The sequence below is a fragment of the Acromyrmex echinatior genome, chromosome 7, assembly GCF_024713525.1.
Source record: "Acromyrmex echinatior isolate Ae372 chromosome 7, ASM2471352v2, whole genome shotgun sequence".
NCBI classification, from domain to species: Eukaryota; Metazoa; Arthropoda; class Insecta; order Hymenoptera; family Formicidae; genus Acromyrmex; species Acromyrmex echinatior.
The window spans coordinates 11,594,808-11,615,333 of NC_141858.1; the positions used below are offsets into that span (position 1 = coordinate 11,594,808).

At 31.2% G+C, this 20,526-nt stretch overlaps 4 protein-coding genes across 7 annotated transcripts in view; 1 reads left to right on the top strand and 3 right to left on the bottom strand.

Moving 5' to 3' along the window:
- Positions 1–1,412: 1,412 nt before the first annotated feature.
- On the bottom strand, positions 1,413–5,781 carry LOC105149967 (hypothetical protein). Of its 4 annotated transcripts, none has more exons than XM_011062742.2 (5): positions 4,594–5,781; positions 3,459–3,706; positions 2,689–2,834; positions 2,054–2,144; positions 1,413–1,565 (listed from the first exon to the last, which is right to left on the bottom strand). In XM_011062742.2, exons 1-5 carry the CDS (start codon positions 4,649–4,651, stop codon positions 1,530–1,532), a joined length of 579 nt encoding a protein of 192 aa, XP_011061044.1. In that variant the 5' UTR covers positions 4,652–5,781; the 3' UTR covers positions 1,413–1,529. The 4 variants fall into 4 exon arrangements, with proteins under 4 accessions (XP_011061044.1, XP_087263753.1, XP_087263754.1 ...); XM_087407627.1 differs by having other exon boundaries at positions 2,037–2,144; XM_087407628.1 differs by having other exon boundaries at positions 2,026–2,144.
- Positions 5,782–5,920: 139 nt separating this feature from the next.
- Positions 5,921–9,551, top strand: Echs1 (Enoyl-CoA hydratase, short chain 1). The gene is made up of 7 exons (XM_011062743.2): positions 5,921–6,089; positions 7,830–8,036; positions 8,170–8,294; positions 8,375–8,579; positions 8,814–8,933; positions 9,023–9,090; positions 9,179–9,551. The coding sequence occupies exons 1-7, from the start codon at positions 5,990–5,992 to the stop codon at positions 9,242–9,244; spliced, it is 891 nt and encodes a 296-aa protein (XP_011061045.1). The 5' UTR covers positions 5,921–5,989; the 3' UTR covers positions 9,245–9,551.
- Positions 9,546–12,394, bottom strand: LOC105149969 (hypothetical protein). The gene is made up of 2 exons (XM_011062746.2): positions 11,932–12,394; positions 9,546–11,253 (listed from the first exon to the last, which is right to left on the bottom strand). The coding sequence occupies exons 1-2, from the start codon at positions 12,392–12,394 to the stop codon at positions 11,066–11,068; spliced, it is 651 nt and encodes a 216-aa protein (XP_011061048.1). The 3' UTR covers positions 9,546–11,065.
- LOC105150003 (uncharacterized) overlaps positions 12,326–20,526 on the bottom strand; it is a 46,978-nt gene continuing 38,777 nt past the window's right edge. The window contains exon 8 of the transcript XR_015545611.1: positions 12,326–12,452. The gene's annotated coding sequence lies outside the window, so the exon portion shown is untranslated. The remainder of the gene's footprint in view (positions 12,453–20,526) is intronic.

Below are 20,526 nucleotides of genomic sequence, written 5' to 3' on the forward strand. Positions count from 1 at the left end.
CAAGAATTCTTAATAAACTTTCCAAAAAATACAAAGAGATGAGTATAAATTTCTCGCAACATAAATTATCGACTAATTAATGTATTAAAGATAAGTCTGATAAATGCATTAAAAATATAAGTTTGAATTTAAAGTATTTTTATTTAATTGTTCCTCGAAACAGTTAAACCGGCGTGTTGTCTTAAAATCTATGATTTCTACTAATTAATTATTAACGTGCTTTGTTGCTACAAAAGCGTTACATAAACACATAGACACTTGGCAGCAAGAGATGCTTCCAGAAAGTTTTACTCATTAAATTTATTCACGAGCCACAATGAGAGAAATTCAACATTGCGATACACTCGTTTAAAAACGAAGAATAGAATGGGAGAAGATTCAAGCGGCGACAGAGAAGACTTATACCCATTTCCACCAACGTAGATTAAGTTTAAATTTGTCTTTTTCTAATCTTTAGAACTAGAAAAAGACGCAGAGTAAATTGAACCGAGATTAATGTTAATTTACCTTAGTGGAAACCAAACAACGCGCATTATAGTGTTTTCTCTTGGCTGCACTATCGTCCACTAGTGCATCATTCAGACAGTGTACCAGACATGTTTCCATGGCTGGTAGCAAGCGAATTCATTCGGTGTACCGTGTTTCCTACGGTGCAAATTTTATGCTACACCGTCTCAAAGGAACAGTGTAGAGCCAGTGTGATATCTAAAATTTGAAAATAGAAGTCAAGCGGGAACAGAATTTTAGCGTAATAATGATGTAATGTACACCACTCTTGTCTAGTATAGCTGAGTGTAGCGCTTACACGCAACTGATGCGGTGCGAGGCTGCATCCAGTGTATATCCCAAGAGAAAACGCTATTAAAATAATATATAATAATATTCAATACGTTGATCATTCTAATAGGTCGAGCATAACGTTTACTTGTTTATGAGTGGTTTATACATAGTTGCGCGATATAGCCATTAGATTTTGCAATTATGTTTGTTCACATTTTTACATAATCATCATGCGATATCCTTTCATTTCTTAAATCTTTATCACGATGACCTATAATATATGTAATGATCGGAGGACTTGTTATCGCTGCAATTATGCATTTGTCCATATTATAATTTCTATCGCAAAAACTGTGTCATAACAATTAGACGATTTCTAGTTTTCTAGCGACTTTTAAAATGGTCTGAAATAGCTGTCAAAATTGTTTACTGCATAGTTAATATGTCAAAACTTGAAAATTTCTATTATGCAATATCATAGAAGGGACAAGGGATTATCGACGAAATTATCGCATTATATATGTATCTTTGGAATAAAAATAGATTGCAAAAAATGTCGCGCGTAAGATGTATACATTCTGCCGCTGCAGATTAAATTAAGATGTATCACATAGCAATGAGAAATCCGCTCGAACGAATTACATAATTTATTTAAACAATGTAAATTAAATAACAAGCAACAATAACAAATTCACGTAGAATGCATCGTGTTTTCATTAATCGAGAATGTTCGTCGATCGGTGTAAGATTTATAATAAAACGGCACCTCTGACTTTCTTCTCATTCTGAAATCAATTAAATATATTTAATCAATTACAATTTATCCAATCCGAAATATATTAATTGCATCTCTTGATCTCTACGATTGCATTTGCTATAAACATGTCTAATATCAAAGAGAGTTTTGTGAGACAACACCACCGATTGTGCCAGCGAAAAACTCGAGCTACAATTTAATTTACAATATAACTGTCACTCTTTAATCAAAAAACGATAGGATTTTTCAAATGAAGATCTGTGTATTGTCGCTCGACATAACTCAATGAGTAGAATGCTTAAAATTGACACATAAGAAACAACTTTAAGATACCTTAAAATTGTCTTGTGTGTGATTTTAGATATTCTACTCATTGAGAATTCCGTGAATGTTTTCGAGAAGCGACCAGCAAATAAATACACAATGTTTATTCAGTTCCTTTATTAAGCTAGCACACACTGTATCTCACAATTCGTCGTTTGCCTTACGATATACTTGCTTCGGCACGAAAACAACCTCGTCCTCATAGCTTTCCACGTACGCCGACCTCTTTCTTCTGTCACTTCCCGGATCGGCATCAATGAGAGCTATACTCGATTTAGTCGATCTAATAAATAAAAGTGTATTATTGCTGAAATATATTACATAAAATTTGCATTGTATTTCGTGAAAATATTCTATAATATTTCGTGAAAGTATTCTATAACTAAGCTGATATTAATTTTTCTTTATAAAAACATTAACTTTTTAATTTAAATTTAATATTGAAATTACTGAACATTATTTAATTTTGGAAGAATAATTTTACGTGATGAAAATAGAGGGCAACAGTTTATTTTTAATTAATTTATATATTTTACAGAAGAAATAGTATCTATGTTCAAGAGGATCAAAGTTCTTTACTTAAGATCTTTAGTAGACGTGAAAATTTGTGTCTTCACAAATTAATGTTTAACAAAGGATATTGCCAATTTTCTTTTCGTTTCACGCATCGTAATAATTGCCAATTTTCTTTTCAATTTTCGTTTCACGCATACGTAAAGAAAATCAATCTCAGCAGCATCTCCATTAAGCTTATGAATAATTGAAAAAGCGCATCAATCACCATTTATATCGAAAGTAAGTTGAATTAATGACGAAACAGCAATTACCTCTTCTTACTCCCATTAAGATCCGCCGATACCGTAAGATCACGCGGTCTCGAGAAGTCACATTCTAACGTAAAAGCGGCGTCACCTGGTGTTAATAGCTCGTCGTCGTGCTGAATCACTACGATGTTGCTGTATTTGTCACCATTCTTTCAACGAAACAAAAAAATGTACAGAAAATTTTGAATGGTATAAATAATCCATAATTGATCTTAAATCGTAAGTTATTTTAAATAATACATTAAATGGTGATTAAAGCTCTCTAATCTATCTTGCGAATAATTTCTCGTAATAGAGATAGAAAGTAATTGTAATATATACTGTTAAAGAATTATAAAACATTAAAAGAAACAATTTTAAAAAATCCTTCATAAAAGTTGAATTTCCTGTTTTATTATTTATTTAGATTAACAAGTAAAAATATGAGAGAAATTGTAGAAATTAAAAAATATCACAAGATAATTTATATTTGAAAATGTGATGTACAAGTTATACTTTCTTTTACCAGCTATGATATTTCGTCATTATGTCGTTTATAATGTATAATGATTGATGATCAAGAAAATGTCACGATTTAGAAAATTGTAAAAAAATTGTATGGTAGCTTGTCACTCTTTAGAAAGATATAATTTAAAAGAAAATGAAAGGTTTCGGAAGAAAGAGAGAATCACGTTTTCTTTCTACTTAAATAATTTGTTTTGCTCATAAAGCTAATAAATAATAGTTTCGAGAAGAAGAAATTAATAGGACAAACAAAAGTTTAAATAACGTACCTTTTCAGTGTCACATTTATTCAAAGGGATGCTCATGGTGAAGCTTCTACCGCGAACTGGATCAAGGAAACAGGACGGTTCTCGAGAATAAAAGTTACCCTGCGTGTAGATTACCCCTGAGAAGTCCTCTGTAGTTTTAAGTTCGACAGTCATTCTTTCAGCGCCGCATCGCAACCCCACGCGATCGTAGCCATCGGTGGATGCACCTATCTGCATGTCTTTAGACAGATCTTGCTGCCAGATCTCTTCTGTAATTGATAACTAGTTTTAGACTTTATTCTCGATCTTTTATAAGTTGTCAGTTGTTTAATGTAAAATAATTTTAAACTAAGTAATTTCACTATAAAGTAATTTAAAACGGAGTAAATTGAAATAAAGTTTAATAAAAGTTGGAAACGAAAGTGCAACAGCGATTTATTCTATTTCTGAAAACTTGGGAAAGAAATAATTTTAAATGGAAAGAAGAAACTTGGGAAGGAAATAATTTTAGATGGAAAGAAAATGAAGAACACAGTCTGTGTTCTTAAGTACAATTCCTTAAATATATATTTGAATAAGTATTTATTATTTTATTCTAAAAAAAATATGGGTATGGATTTAACACTATGCCTATATATTCTCACTGTTGGTGTTAATATTAAAATTATATAATAGTGTTAAATCCATATGTCTATATTTTTTAAAGTGTTGATATTATTTATTATGTCATTATAATAGATTCATGATTACGTACATTTTTTAATTTGAAAAAAAATCATCAGTTTATAAAAATTCAAATGACATTTTTAATGAGAGAACAAATTTTTAATATTTATTACACTGAAAAAAAATCTTACAAAGAAATATCTCTTTGCTCGTATTCAAAAAAGTCATTTCTTTGGATCAATGAAAATTTCTTTGAAAATAAGATATTGTACTTTCAAAGAAATTATTTTTATTGATCCAAAGAAATAATTTTTTTTATTATGAACAAAAAAATATTTCTTTAAAATTAAGATTTGTTTTCAGTGTATTATAATCAAAATTATTTAAAAAACACAGAATTTTATTTGATGATTTAATGTCTCGTTTTTCGATAAAAACTCCCTTATCATCTCAGACTAATGGATCACAGCGAAGTCGCAATCTATCTCACCTGCATTACTCATCAGCTTAGTGTTTGCTAAGAATGTGAGAAGAAGAATCGTACGCATGGTCCTGTGGGAACTGTAAGCGTGGACGAACGACCGTGAACTGGCGATAAACTCAAGTTCGCTCAATGCCAAGGTGCCAACATGTCGTCTACCGTTACCTTGTCGGGGTGACTTTCTTTCCTCCCCACTTTAATTCCCTCTCTTCCCCACTTTAATTCGTATCCGAATCGGATACTTTCACCGCGTGATGAGATGATCATCTTTTTCACTTTTTCTTTCTTTTTTCTTTGTCATAGTCATCGCATGGATCATCGATCATTGTCGCGGCTCGTTGATTCGGAACTGCAGGCTCAAGCGCCGTTCGTTTTTGTAATCTCACGCAAATTATTTATGTATTAATTTAATATTGATTTACAAGAAACGCCGCTTTTTTCTGCGGTTATACAACAGGAATTATTTTTTATCAGGTCTTCTGTCGTCAAGAATAATTACATATGACGTAAAATTCTTATATTTCACCTTATAAAAATCTATTTTAATTATAAAAATATTTTTTTTTAATTCTGTACTTTGTAGATATTTCTTATATGGAAATATAAAAAATCTTTGAAATATGAGGAATTTGAGAAATTTTCGAAATTATTAATGAATGAATCTTATCCTCATATTTTAATTACTAATGCAAATTATTTTTGTATTAAATAATTTATCGCATAGATTTGACAAGAAAATAAGATGGTTTTTTTCTGCAATTATATAATAAAATCTAGAAATTACTCGAGAAGTTATTATTTTTATTGATTTTTATTTTTAAGAATAGTTACAAATGTGATAAATTGTCATATTTCATTTTTTAAATAAAAATTTATTTTAAATATAAAAAGATCTATACTTTTTGTAGAATATTGTCTTATATGGAAATACAAAAAAAAATCTTAAAAAGCAGGAAACTTCTTGGAATTTGAGAAAATTTTTGAAATTTTAATTATTGCAGTTTCATTGCTGTTTATGTTCTTCTGATATTTTAATTATTAACAATAATTATATACAATTATCAATAAATATATATCATTACGCTGATATATATATTAGGTATAATATATTTCCTAAGTATATACACGATAGATATAAATGTTACATATAATTTTAATAAAAAAGGAAAAATTAGCATATTGTTTTGCCATTAGTTTTCCTACGATTTGAATACAAATTCTCGAATTTAACTGTTCGGACACTAAAACGCGGGTAATTCGAACGTTACATTATATTTCTAGCCTTAGTTGAAAGTACAAGAACCCAGTGATATTTTCGCTGACAGTTGGCAGGATTGATATTATCAGCTGGTCTACGAACTTGAGTCGTAATTTACATTTATTCACGGATACTTAACTTGTCAACATGTCTGTCAGTCGTGTGTCGCAGATTTTATTCTCTCGCGTGTCACACGCAGCCCGAAAATCGCAGCAATTCGCCGTGCCTGTTTTCAGATATTATTCCTGTAAGTATCATATATACTGGGAACACAGATCCCTTTTCCGTCGGATCATCGGTTATCGCCAGCCGGGCAGCTAGTCGTAACGTCGAGAACGCCGGTTCCGTAGGGAACACCCGATATAATCGTTGCAAAACTACGTTACAAAACTTGTTTCTGAGGCTACGAAAAAAATATATTTATATACTGATATTAAATTCGATCACGCATTAAGTGCCTGAGTGCCGTTATTCACTGCGAGTATTAAAAATCTATAATTATATACGTAACATGAATAAATAATTTCCTCATAATTATTTTTTGTAACATTATTATACATATATTTATATGCGTATGACTTGCGATTCGCAATATCACGGTTTTAAGAAGAAATTTAATTATTTGTCAGATTTATGTGTATTAGTAATGATAATATAACTATACATGAAAGATGTTTATTATATTGCTTTTTAAAAAAAATCACGAGTTATCTCGGGGGCACATATTTATATATGAAGAAAAAAGATAAATTTAATATAATTTAATATAAATTTTATAAATTTTTTACTTATGTATAACACTTTTGTATTATTTATACTTTTGTAATCTTGTTTTGATTTTCAAATTACGACTTTAAAATTAGATATCTTGTGTAATAAGGCGATTTTTATGTTTATAAAAGAGTTCATCGAGATTAAATAAGCAGAAAACACGCCGTTTCATTGTTTTCCTTTGAACGCATGAATATAACTCAAGCGTGCAAAGTATTTTTGATATTTTTCAGAATTTATAATTTATGTATTTAATAATATTTATTTATTTCGAGAAGAAATAAAATACAATTTATGTTAAAGTGATGTGACAAATAATAAAAAAATTTTCTGATAAAATTATTCATTAACAATGTTTGATTGATTAAAAACAAGATTATCTTTAAATTAACTAATAAATTAAAAGAACCTTCATTCTTTTTGAGACACCTTGTACATGAAACAGACTTTGTTATTCATTGTCTAATGTATTCTTGTGGTTATCTTCATGTTGATGATCGTTCTTGATTACATAATATACATAGAAAGTTAAAGTAAGGCTCGCTTCCACTAAGAACTAGAAAAAGATAAATAGGAAGTTGAACCGAATTAATTTTACATTTGTGAACTTAAAACGTTGAGCATAAAAAACTAAAATATCTGATATATATAAATAAAAATTATTATTTTTGAAAAAAAAAAACATCAAACACATCGCGCATTATTAACGTTAATTCTATCAAAATATATAGTACGTTACAAATAATATACTAGAAAAAGATTTTATTTTTTCGTTCCAGAGTGTATTATTATTTGAATATAATTATTAATATCCTTTTTTAGTTGGGCATTAATTATACACAACAAATATGTGAATCATTAAAAGCGTATTATAACTCCAATAACAATTATATGTTTCGGCTGCAATTTTACATTAATGTAATAATTAGTTTTTTTTATTAGCAAAAATTTTGTTATTACTTACTGTACCTGAATAAATTGTATATTTTACAGTCATTACAGAAATGATACATTCTGATTTTTTTTTATAATCTCAATGCAAAATAATCTTGTTTGCTTTTTATGTCATCATTTTAGGAACTGATTACGAACTAATTATTCTTTAAAAAAATTCTTTTATTTTTCTTATTGTTTAATAAAAAGCATTTTTTAATTTTTTAAATAAAGAAATATCTTTTTATTTTTTAAATAAACCCTGCTCTGATGTGATTTACAGCTCAAACTGGCAATTATGAGTTCCTCAAACTTGAGACTGCAGGTGAAAAGAAAAATGTAGGCGTTATTACTTTAAACAGGCCAAAAGCTTTAAATGCTTTGTGTGATCAATTAATGAACGAAATAAGTCAAGCTTTGGAACATTTCAATTTGGATTCGTCTATCGCCGCTATCGTCCTTACCGGAAGTGAAAAGGCATTCGCTGCTGGTAAAATTACACGGACTTTATTTTACATACTCTTTAAATATATTCTTCAGAAAATTAAATTCGGGATATTGGTCCCCTTTTATTGTCTTTATATATTATAATATAAAAAAATATATTAATTGTATTCTCATAGGAGCCGACATCAAGGAAATGAAGGATAATTCGTACGCATCGAATTTGAAGTTAAACTTTATAGCTGACTGGAATGTAGTTGCTAAAAGCAGAAAGCCCATAATTGCTGCTGTAAATGGTTACGCTGTAAGTAGTACCTTCAATTGTTTTCGACAGATGCTGAAAACAAAGAATAATTCAATAACATGTACTCTCGTTTTTCATAGTTGGGTGGAGGAAATGAACTAGCAATGATGTGCGATATTATTTACGCCGGTGATAAAGCCAAATTCGCCCAACCAGAAATTGCCATCGGCACCATTCCCGGAGCAGGCGGCACTCAGAGATTAACCAGGGTCATCGGCAAAAGTAAAGCTATGGAAATGATACTCACTGGTAATATGATTTCCGCAGAAGAAGCTGAGAAAAGCGGTAAGTTTGCATTAACAAAAATCAGAGTAACGCTGCAACCGGAAGGAATTTAAGTTACTTCATTAATTTAAATATAAATTCTATTTGAAAATTGTTTTTATATATTTGAATTTCTATGTTAAATTATTTTTAATAATTTTGTATTAATTTCAATTTTAATATTCTGTTACTTATATTTTTTATAAAATGTTTAGTGTATTAAAAAAAATTTAATTTTTTAAAAATCTTATTTAGGTCTAGTCAGCAAAGTACTTCCAGCTGACAAAGTCGTCGAAGAAGCAGTGAAACTGGGCGAAAAAATCGCATCTCACTCACAGTTGATTGTCGCGATAGCCAAAGAAGCTGTTAATGCTGGTAAAAAGAATATATAAAAAATTATTTAAGTAATTCTCAATGTAATCCAATAGTTCGTAACGTATCTAATTATGATTTATTAATTTTAGCATACGAAACCACATTGCAACAGGGACTTCTGTTTGAACAAAGATTGTTTTACAGCACTTTCTCTCTGGTGAGAAATCCTTTTGTGATTATCAATAATGTGATTATCTTGAGGAAAAAATAGATTTATTAATAAGTTAAAATTTCCTTTCTTTTAGGCGGACAGAAAAGAAGGAATGGCAGCTTTCCTGGAGAAACGTTCGCCCAGATATACAAATCAATAGATTTAAGTTATCCATATCTACAAAAGGAAAGGGACACAAGTATCGAATATTTTTTTAAATATTTTTATATTGCATTTTTGTAACCCCTGTCATGTTTTGCCTTTTAACTGATTGATAGATCTTTCTATCAAGAATTGAGGAAACTTTGTAAAAAAAAGAGAAAATATTCATTTAATGTTCATTAATTAAGAGATTAGACATAAGATATTATCTGTTATATTTGTTACGACATATACACATTTATGCTGCAATAAACTTTTGCATAAAATGATAATTAATTAATGCAAGAACAAGCGCAACATCCAAATGAGAGTTTTTATTCGAGTATATTTCTGCTCTTACACAAGATGGATCTCGAGTATAATACATTTAAAGCTAATATATAGCGTTGCAGTTAATATTAAAAGGAATAATAATTATTATATTATTATTACTATAGTAGAAAGTAGAGATTAGATGAGAATACGTGAATCGTTATCAACGTCGTTTGAATGACGTTATTTATAATACTAGTGAGATATCTCGAAAAATGGTAGGAACAACAGGATTTCGGTAAACATCAACATAGCTTAAATTAGAGTGAAAAAAAAATGCGATGTGTCACACTTAAACGACATAATCCAGTAAGTTCCTTACATGCATATATATGCGTTCCTCAGGTGAGAAGCCTTAAGGCTGTGAATTTCCGTGAACTGGTAGTAAAAGTAGTTAAAAAATTATTTCATTTTTGAGTTCATTATAAAGAAGCGACATCAAATTTTGTCAATAAGAAAATCGACCGGGTCTTAGCATCGTTGACTAGCTAATACTAACCGGTGCGCACATTATACGCACCTCTTTTACGCTTATTACAGATCCCATAACTGTGCCGCATTCTTACATTAAGAGAAATTAAACTAACTACCCTAACACTATATACGTATTCATATTTTGCTCCGTTTTTATTTTTTACATTGCCTTTAAGTACGCGTCAGAAGATGGGAATTACATTATCGAGCACATCGATCGTTACATTTTAGGTCGGAAAGTTTTAAGAAGTTCCTCCGATATTTCAAAAAAAGTATATATGTACAGCGAAATTGTTCAGACAAGAGAGAACAAATAGCTTGTCCTAGCTATTCCCTCGTTTTTCTTTCTTTTCCAAGTTTGTGAGTCCATATCATTTCAAATAATAATTTCAAATAAAGTGAAGCCATACAGCACAGAATTTGCAGCAATATCGCTGCAAAATCTCTACAATATTGTTGCAACATGTAATGTTGCAGCAGTATTGCCGCAATTTTTGTGCAACTTTGTACTGTAGGGGTGCGAATTATTTCATCGTTCCAATATCTGCTAATCTAAATACTTACTGAAATTGAGCTACGAGGAATTAAATTTCGAATATAAAATAACAGTTTTTGTCAAAATAAAAAATCGTACGTTTTTTTCACATTTATTGAATTCTTATTGAATCGAATTCTTATCCTGAATTTTCCTTATTTTTTAATTTAAAAAAGATATATTGTCTGGTCTTTTAAGGCCTGTAATTAATATGTCCGATGATATGTCGTAGCAAATAAAAATGTTGGTCCGAAATTTGTACATTAAATCACTTGGTCCTCGGTCTTGTACGCGGATCGAATTTCGGGAACCTCTTAAAATTCGACGGATGGATCGTCTTGGGGGAGAGGGAGAGGTGAAGATGATTGGTTTTATGTTTTATGTATATCACAGTTGCAAGCTCTGCCTCGTTAAATACGCTGGTAAAAATTATCGAGATGACGGAGAATATAAAGTATCGGTACTCTCTCTCTTCGCGCTGGGGTTCCTGCTGCGGATTTATCGTTTATTGCGATTTTTCATGGTAAAGCGTCTCCAGAAGTTGCTGCTCTTTTTCGTGGGCGCGGTGGGCGTCTCGTATGCATAGCTGGACTCATCATCCGTATCCTGGGCACTGGACGCCTCTCTGGTCGGCGAGCCACCGTGTCCTGAATCTCTGTCACCATCCGTCCCATTTTTCTCCAAACCTGAAAGATACATAAAAATTATATAAAAATTTTATATAAAAATTCAAAGCAAAAGTCCAAAGTGGAATCCATAAATATTCTCTAAATTCTCTGGAATCTCATTCTAAAGAGTGAAAATTGAATCAGTCTTGAAAAAGAGTGGCTGAATTTTCAATCTTTAAGAGTGAGATTTAACTCTTTATGAGATTCATTTTAAAAGTTTCAAAGAGTATTTTTTACGTTTAAATACGAAAATATTTGTTTTGAAATTTTATGGAGATATATTAAATTAATTGATATTTACGAGCCCAATGGACCCGAACATTTTCTTCAACTATGTTGTAAAAAACTGTTTATAATTTTCCACAATCTTAGATAATTTTAAGTTATTATCTCATTACTTGAATTTTGACTTCCAAAATAAGAAATTCAATTATATTAGCTTTAAACAAAAATAAATTAATTTAAAGTATACTAAATCCACGAAAAGTTAAAGAAATTTTGGAGCGAATACCGATTAGAGTTAAAATAAATTATCTTCTATCTTATTATATTTTGAAAACTGTTATATCTTGATACAATTATTAGATAATTGACTTTTCATGGTCAAAATATGAATATCGTTAAAGATATAATCGTCAAAAGGAATAAAAAGGTGTTAAAGAATGAACTTTAATAAAATAACAGACGATTTCTTACCACCACCACGCAGCATGTCGAGGAACGTGCTTTCAGCATTGCCACGCGTGCGTCCCTGCTTCTGAGACGGCGTGCCGAAGCTCAGGCTCTGGATATTGATCTCTGCCTTGAGTTGCTCTGGCGGTATGTCGTCCACACGAAACTCGTTCGGATCTTCGACGAAGGCCTGCTGCAGGTCACGCATGATCTTTTTGCGTATGGTCTTCTTCATAGAGAGATGCCGTTCCAGGTGTTTCACGTCGCTCTCCGTCAGCGTCTTGCTGTTATCGCGGCGACGCGACTTCTTTTTCTTGCTGTTCTTCGGACTCTCCTCCTCCCCGGATGTAGAGCCCACTGACACGGCGCTATCGTGGCCGGGTGCCTTCTCCTCAGCTTGTCCACGAGCATTGTCCCATTTGCTGCCGAAGCCAAAAATATCCCGCAGGTGAGGGATGTTTCGATCCACTGTCTGTTGCCTTGCCATGTCGATTTCGATAGTGTAGACTGCAAGAATCAGCTGTCCTTCCTTTCGATTGCTTTTCCTGAAAAAAATCCGAAGGATGTGTAATTAACTTAGAGGCACTTTATCAGATTTTGACAAAATCCTATGAGAGAGAAAGATATATAAGAGGACAAAGTTGATAAGTTAGTGACTCTTTTTAACGTGTTCTTCTTTTTAATCTAATTTTTATCAAAATTCGACACATTTTTTCAAAATAACTATCTTTTAAAAAATAGCTGACTTATCAAATTGGCCACATATAATTTCTCCCTGTGTATATAATTATATTATACAATATACTATCTTACTTTACTTATACTGTTTCATTCTGTAATTCTTTAATTAAGATACTTTAATTAATAATACATTCATTTTAACTTTTATACTGTTTCAGTATATAACTTTAATTAAAATTATAGAGTGAGACAACAGAGTGAAATAGTATATATATACAATATATATATATATATATATATATATATATATATATACATATATAGGAAGAAATTAGATTTACTTCTTCTCTTATAGGATTTTGATAGATTAACAAATTACCATGAAATTAAGTGAAATCGATTGAGTAAATCGGAAAATTTATTGCGGAAAGAATCGCAGTGAAATTTCGCAACATCATTGTGATAGTGCGTCTACGAAAAGCGGACGAAGAAATATCGCCTCTCGAAATAATAAAGTTCAGTTCTGATCGAAAGTTTCGCTCGGATCGTTTCCTCCGTGGCAGCCAATCCCTGCGATTGATATCGCCCATGTTTTCCTTCTTCACCGTGCCTTCCACCACGAGGAGTCTTTTCGGTTTTATTTATAACAATTCGAGAGTAGTACCGGCCCACGGGAATTCGACTGAAATAATCGTATCCTTGCGCTGCCACTACATCTTAAGTGCCGTGAATCTGTGATGTTATCGAGGGTTTGTTCCGGATCAACTTTACATCCTTCCGTACTTAAAATATATATAGAACATTTAAAAAAATATAGGGAAAGTAGAGAAGAAATTGTAGATCTTGCCACTTAAGATACGATAAAAATTTATCTATGATATAATATATATATGTATAACAAAAATTTTTATTATATCCTATAAATTGTCAAAATCTAGAATTTCTTTGTTACTTTTTAAAATATTTTTTTCTTTCTATATATATATATATATATATATATATATATATATATATATATATTTCAATATGTATAATAATGAAAATTTAAAAAAGTACAAAAAACAATATTTTTATTTCTTTACATTACTTTTTACATTGGAACATTATTTTTAATTAGTTAATTAAAAATAAAAATTAGCTATTTCAAAATACCAATGAAATCAAACCATAGATAGCTGCGACTTTTCTCGCGATAAAATCTTCAAAACTGAAACGGATCAAAACATGCGAGTTGAGCCCATGATGTGTGCGTGCAAAAATCTGATCGCTTTTACCACATGAACTGTATTCTAATCGATGCGCTGATTTAAAGTCACGATTGTTTGCGCAAACACCGACGCACGTATGCAGCTTGCATACTTTAAATATTATTTCACAATATACGCATATATACGAGACGGTTGGTGCCTGGCGGTGATTTATCTGGTTATCCACTCGATCGACCGTTCTCCAGTTTTCCATCGCAACGTATGGACCAATGCGACGGCGCGTGCTGCGTTTTCCGGTTAGACAGGGAACTCGTTTATGGGGAAAAAAAGGCCATCCGGATATCTACGTACAGTAACAGGGGTCGCGTATTGTGAGTCAGTCAACCGCGACCTGCGACCTACGGGCCGTAAATGGGCCCTGTTTTCGAACTATCGAAAACTCTCCAACTTTATGGAACAGCCGAGATGAAATATCGAACGACGGCAGGAGGTTTAATCTCTACAGTCTATGAAAGTCTGATGAAATAACGTGCTATGAATGTAGATGTAATATATAGGGTAACTCCGACAAATACGCCGCGTTGGAATTTACGCCGCAGAAGTCAGAAAAAAATAGAAGGAGTGAGGATAATTTTCCTGCAACTACTCTGTTACCTGTCTTTATGTTATATTAGTATTGTATTATAATTTCAGCTTCTTACTGTTAATATTAATGAAATTATTGTGAGTTGAATTGATTTGTCACTGTAACAAGTAACGCCATTACTGTAGGGCGTGTAAAAGACTTAGTGGTTATTTCGTGATACATACGTGTAGTGGAATAGTAAAGCATGTTGTGTAGCAAAATACAAATGCTTTGCTTTTGTATTCTTTGTTTAGTTTGTTGTCTTATATATCCCACTTATTTGATATTTTTAGCGAGCGAGATTTATGCCCAAAGCATACAAAATGTGCAGATTGAATTCAGTGCACTAAATACAATAAACGCATTATATGAAATATATATCTAGTGTCTTAACACTTGTAATATATATAGGAAGATTGTAATTATTATTTATTACATACCTCCCCCCTCCCCCTATGAGTAACCACATGGTATCCTACCCTCATGGGATATACGACAAAAATGCAAGGGTTTCAAAAAATTTATTTTTTAATGTGAAAAATAAATATTTCAGATTTTTTTTTACTGATATATTGTAGTTCGTTTACTATAAACATAATAACTATACTAAACATAGTAAATAAATAAATACTTAATAAATTAAGTTTTGATAGGTGCGGCGTATATACCAGAATTATCCTAAATGTGTTATTGGAATCTCAAACTATCAGGAAAGCCTTGGTTAGAAATATTAGGAACCTATATATTTTTCATCTATCTGAAATTGTTTTACCTGCATTGTTATATATAAATTTAAAAAGTTCTTCAAACAAATGATGATTTACAGAAAGTGACAAATCAATTTTTAAGTTAAAATAATGTTAATAAGGTGTTTAATATTTTTGGCCAAGATATATCTTATTACTATAATCTTTTCGTTAGACGTTATCAAAATGTTGAACTTCTGGCTGTTGATGCTGGCCGCTACTAAATCAGATAAAAAACTTTGAGAGAACTTAATGAGAACTTAAATTTGGTTGCAGATAAATTTGATTCACTATCATTGTGATTCATCCCTGATGTGATATAAATGATGCCTCTCCCTTGATGTATGTGTCAGAGTACCATAAGTAAGATCAATGTCACAGCCATAATTTTTCATGTTGCATGAGTCATTTAGTCATTCTCGGACTCTGCTCTTGGAAAATTACACACGTGGACATGTCGTGCATTCTTCATGGCATTTTCCTGAATATTTATGCGATGTTTGGTTAATTGCTTTTATCAGCTACTTCGTTCGATAACGTACATACAAACTACAAAATGCTTCTTATTCGACATTATCACGTTAATGTTGGAAAAATACAGTGTACATTTTCATTTAGTTACAAATTTGTATTAAAGAAACGGTTTCGCTGAAGTATTTATTTTTGAACGTTCTATATTTTTTTGATGGCCCAAACAAAATTATTTTTGAATTTATATCTTAATAATAGCTAAATTTTTAGATATTTCAGCGAAACCATTTTTTTGGTGTATATTATTTAATTATTAAATATCATATATTTAATTAAATGAATTTTAATTAAATATCCTAAATGAAAAAAACTTATGAAGTATTGTACTCCTCTGCGCTTCTCGATCTACAAAAGAACGCTAAAGAACCAAATTGGTTAGAATTGATTGTTGAAAGAATCACAAAAAGGTGCCGCATGCAATGAGATGCGGGTGCGTGTGCCCTTCATAACGCGTATTCTCCGCCACTGTAATCGCCGTATACGATCGAGATGGTTGGGTAACAAGGATACAAGGAATACGGTCCTCTCTCTCTCTTTCGCTTCACCTGGGTAGCAGCCGCCGTCGCTGCTTGGCAACCAGAACCGACTCGCGACGAAACGATACGGCAAGATACGGTCGCCACGCCGTGAACCAGAGACCTTTCACGTTCCCTTCGCGTTGGCTCTGTTATCTAATGATGTATATTCGAGCGTTACGTTCAGCCACTACGGCGGACCCAACGCCTAGTAAACACGATTCAAGGATTCGAACGCAACTCCTGTAACTTTGTAGCTGCAGAAATAATATGTGCTGTCCTAATCTATGACTTTCATAAAACAGTCTTTCATAGATAAATCAGCCGAGGAAATAGCGGTAACAAAAATTAATAGCTGCAAGTAGCTTTGAACTACAAATCACAGAAAGAATAGTTTTGTTAAAGTATAGTCTAAAAATTTAATAGATTTTTTTTTTTAATAAAAAATCTCAAATTCAATTAAGGCGGTTTTACGTGCCTGATAATAATTTTTTCTAAATTTATATAATTTTCAGTTCAAAATAATTTGTGTCGATTGTCGGGTTTGAAATGCAGTCCTGAATCGAAATTGAAGTAGTAATGTTACAAATTAAACTGAGAAAGCTGTTAATGAGTTGATACTAATAACATTAATTGCTAATTGCATTAACAACTTTCTAAGATGCTTATTTGCAGCAATAATATTAAATTGCTTATCAGTTCTGTGTTTCTTAATCGACGAATTAATTATTTTCGTTTCAAATTTTACTTATTGATGTACATCCCAAGTTGTTAAAATTTGACATGATCTTTTATTCTAATTATTAATTTATTGCTGACTCACTCTCACTCGTTATGTAAAATTATATTTTTAATTTCGTATAGAAATGACGAAGAAACCAATGAAAACGTTAATCTTTATGTATTCAGTAAAGTAAACTAATTAATAAAAAATTTATTACTAGTATATCCTTTTAAGCCGTTTTCTTTTTAAATTTGCTTTGCCAAATTTTCTTTTTTTTTTTTCAGCAAAGATATTAAAGGCACATAGAAGAGAATATATGTATAAGAGAGATTATTCTGGGAACGATGCGTCGGGAGAGATTTCGGTACAACAACCTCCCGCACGCCCACGGGGCTAAGCATGGTGTCCATAACGTAGCGACGGTTACGATGTACCGTAAGGTGTCTTCACGCATGGTAGACCGAAGCGAGCCGAACAGCCGGCAGGACGTGGAGAACGAGGACGTATCGATTCGCGTTCTCTACGAGCGAATCGAACGCGACGCGTCGCGACGCGCCGCGTGCATCAATATTTACCGCATCGCGCATCCTACGAGCGTATTGACCTGAAAACGCGCTAGTGACGTCGAAATCTGAATTTTCGATTCTGCAGAACAAGCAGCAATTTCTTCGAAACAATTTACTCTTAATCCTTCGTAGGCACATAATCCTTTTTTGTCCAGCCTAATTTTTTTTTCTTCCTGTTCTAGGCTTTCAAAAAATCTAGGAAAATTCAGGATTACTTTTTTACAATTCTGCTAAATAGTTATTTAAATATTAAAATCTTGATTTAGTAAAAATTGAAATTTATGTCGAGAAATTTGAGAATGAAATTTCATTCGAATAAAAAAGACTCAATGTGCCTATACAGAGTGTATTACATATATTTTTTAACAAAATGAAGAAATTACAGATTCTTCTATATTGCATTTGAAAATTTAGTGATTTGAACCAAAAATTAATTCAATAAATAGACATGGTTTTAAAAAATAATTAAAATTAAATAAAAGTATTTTTATTTTAATGATAAAATTGTTTTGTTAAACATATTGATCTTTTTGAATATGTATACAACATTCATTTTTATACGAAAAATAAAGTTTCCAATTCTAATAATTTTTTGCAGGGACTATATCTGATCCTCAATTCAAGCTATCTTTTATTTCTCATTTAATAATTTGAATTTAATATTATTTAATAGAAGAGAGAAAGAAAGAGATAAAAAATAAGTTCCCTTTCAAACATTTTTAAAAGTTCCTAAATAATAATAAAAAAGTCCATGTTTTTATTTTAGATCAATATTTTAATATTGCAACATTTCTCTTCAATATTTACTTTCATCTCTATATAACTCTATCAATTATTAAAGCATAATTCTAAAAATAAAATATTTTAATTTTATAACGCTATTTCATCAATATTTTGCCCTATTTTAATCAGCTAAATCGCTCAAAGACTTGAATAATAACTTTTCTAATGTATCTTCGATAAATTCGCACGAACGACTAAACGTATTCAAGCGAGGTCGAGTAATATTTCCGTTATCGCGTGCACACGAGAGCTCGAGGTTAAGCCTTTCACGGGGGAATAATATCTCAGGAACGGTTGTTACAAACGTAACTCGATTCAATCCATCGAGGTTAACACTCTTCATTGTCTTTTTACGCAATCATATGTGTTTTACGTTAGATAGAACAATTTCAACAATATTAAATTCCATTATCGAGAAAGATTATAAATTCCATTATAACAACATTATATTAGTTTTCATTATCAAGAATGGTTCATTATACTTATATTGACTCCAAGAGAATTCTTCAATTTGCCTGCCAACTTGAACAATGTCACTGAATAAAGCATTTACGCACCATCAGCTTCACTTAGGAAATCAATTGCGGCATTTATCGTCAAGACTCCAATCGATTTTCAAAAAAGACATCGATGCTTCACGATCAGCTTTTTGCATGGTCAATTAAATCGCCTGACAACAACGGAGGATGACTACTTGCCGGCGCGACCGGTCCTACCACTCCGTCCGTTACTACTGGCAACTACGAATTTTCGTGTTGCACTGCCGCGATCGACAGCATCGTTATGAATTCATAACGACGTACGGCCGTCCGACGCGAGAAATTAATGACCGGAGAATGCAGGATAACTGTTATTCCTATCTTCTTCGCCATCGGCGGTGATCTCCTCGATCTATAATTTGCGGAAACCTCGGTCGCCAGAATAATCCCCGATTTCATCCTCTTCTTCAACTTTTTTAACCGTCTGATAAAATATTGTTTTTACAAAAATTCAATGCTGTTGTATTCTGCAAAATTTTTTAAAAGAAACATTTAATATTCTGTCTCCTTAATTTTGGAATCTCTATTTAATTGTAGTATTAAAATTATAATTTCACAAAAATATTCTAATTCTTTGATTTACAAATGTTATTTTGTAAATGTTATTTAAATCGTTGTAATGTATAAAATAAATTCCTACAAGTTATATAAACATACATATATAGATAAAATGTGTCGAAAATGATTAAATAATCAAAGATGTAATTTTGAGTGAAAAATGCTGTGACGATGTATGTTCAACTACTAACCGTTGTAATGTTACCGCAGAGCTACTATTATATGTTGTAGTAATTAATAATGACGGGGCTACGTACATACGTGTAATATAAGGCGTCCTACATGAAAGATGTATGAAGCGCCAAGTAGTACACGTTCGTGCAATCGATCGTTTTATATAGCATCGAATAAATCATACATGCACGTTTTCATAAGAAAAATGAAATAATTTTTCACAAAGAAAAGACGAGCGTAACACCTTTTGGACATATTGATGTTAGAATACAATAAATCCTTCACAAAATATGTATTTTTTTGCAGAATAATAGAAATAAAATTTTAGAATCAATTTCTTCTTAACAAAAATTTAATTGCGCATGATTTTTTTCGTTTTACAATTTATGATTTTGTGTATTTTGAAAGTTAAATCAAATTAAGATTATATTTTCGCATAAAGAAAACGATTTTAATAAAATATCTAATAATTTAATTAGATTTAAAAATAATTTTGTTAAAATTATTTAAAAAGAATTATTAAAATAATGAAGCTGATTGATAAAATATCAAAATTATTTGAGCAATGCTCATCATGCTTTAGTTCTATATAATCTATTTTAATAATCTATTTTAATAAAATTATTTTAGACCTTTAGCTAAATTTTTGTATATATTTTAGCAAACCTTTCATGTATTTTTAAATTTTTATTTTTCTTATTTAATACTTCTTATTTTTATTCCTTTCATTTAATAAGTAATTTAGTTTACAATTTAGTAAACGTCTTTTAAAATTTATGTTAAAAAAAATAATTTGAGATATTAATAAGAATTCAAACAATATCAGTTCAACATCGCACCTTTCAATTAACCCGTCTAATCCAGTCGGGGCGCGTTTTGATCCAAAAGTATCACAAGCACGTTACACATCGCATCGTTCCGTACATTTTCCCACAAAAATGTTGCATCGTCGATAACGTTCAAGACTCG

Excerpts from the sequence above, each read along its gene's own strand:
- Echs1 (XM_011062743.2), top strand. The coding sequence starts at position 5,990 with ATGTCTGTCAGTCGTGTGTCGCAGATTTTATTCTCTCGCGTGTCACAC. Across the intron at positions 8,295-8,374 it reads CTGCTGTAAATGGTTACGCT|TTGGGTGGAGGAAATGAACT; the intron begins GTAAGTAGTACC and ends CGTTTTTCATAG. Across the intron at positions 9,091-9,178 it reads TTTACAGCACTTTCTCTCTG|GCGGACAGAAAAGAAGGAAT; the intron begins GTGAGAAATCCT and ends CCTTTCTTTTAG.
- LOC105149969 (XM_011062746.2), bottom strand. The coding sequence starts at position 12,394 with ATGGCAAGGCAACAGACAGTGGATCGAAACATCCCTCACCTGCGGGAT. Across the intron at positions 11,254-11,931 it reads CGACATGCTGCGTGGTGGTG|GTTTGGAGAAAAATGGGACG; the intron begins GTAAGAAATCGT and ends TGTATCTTTCAG.
- LOC105149967 (XM_087407627.1), bottom strand. The coding sequence starts at position 4,651 with ATGCGTACGATTCTTCTTCTCACATTCTTAGCAAACACTAAGCTGATG. Across the intron at positions 3,707-4,593 it reads TAAGCTGATGAGTAATGCAG|AAGAGATCTGGCAGCAAGAT; the intron begins GTGAGATAGATT and ends TATCAATTACAG. Across the intron at positions 2,835-3,458 it reads ATAAATGTGACACTGAAAAG|AATGGTGACAAATACAGCAA; the intron begins GTACGTTATTTA and ends TTTCGTTGAAAG.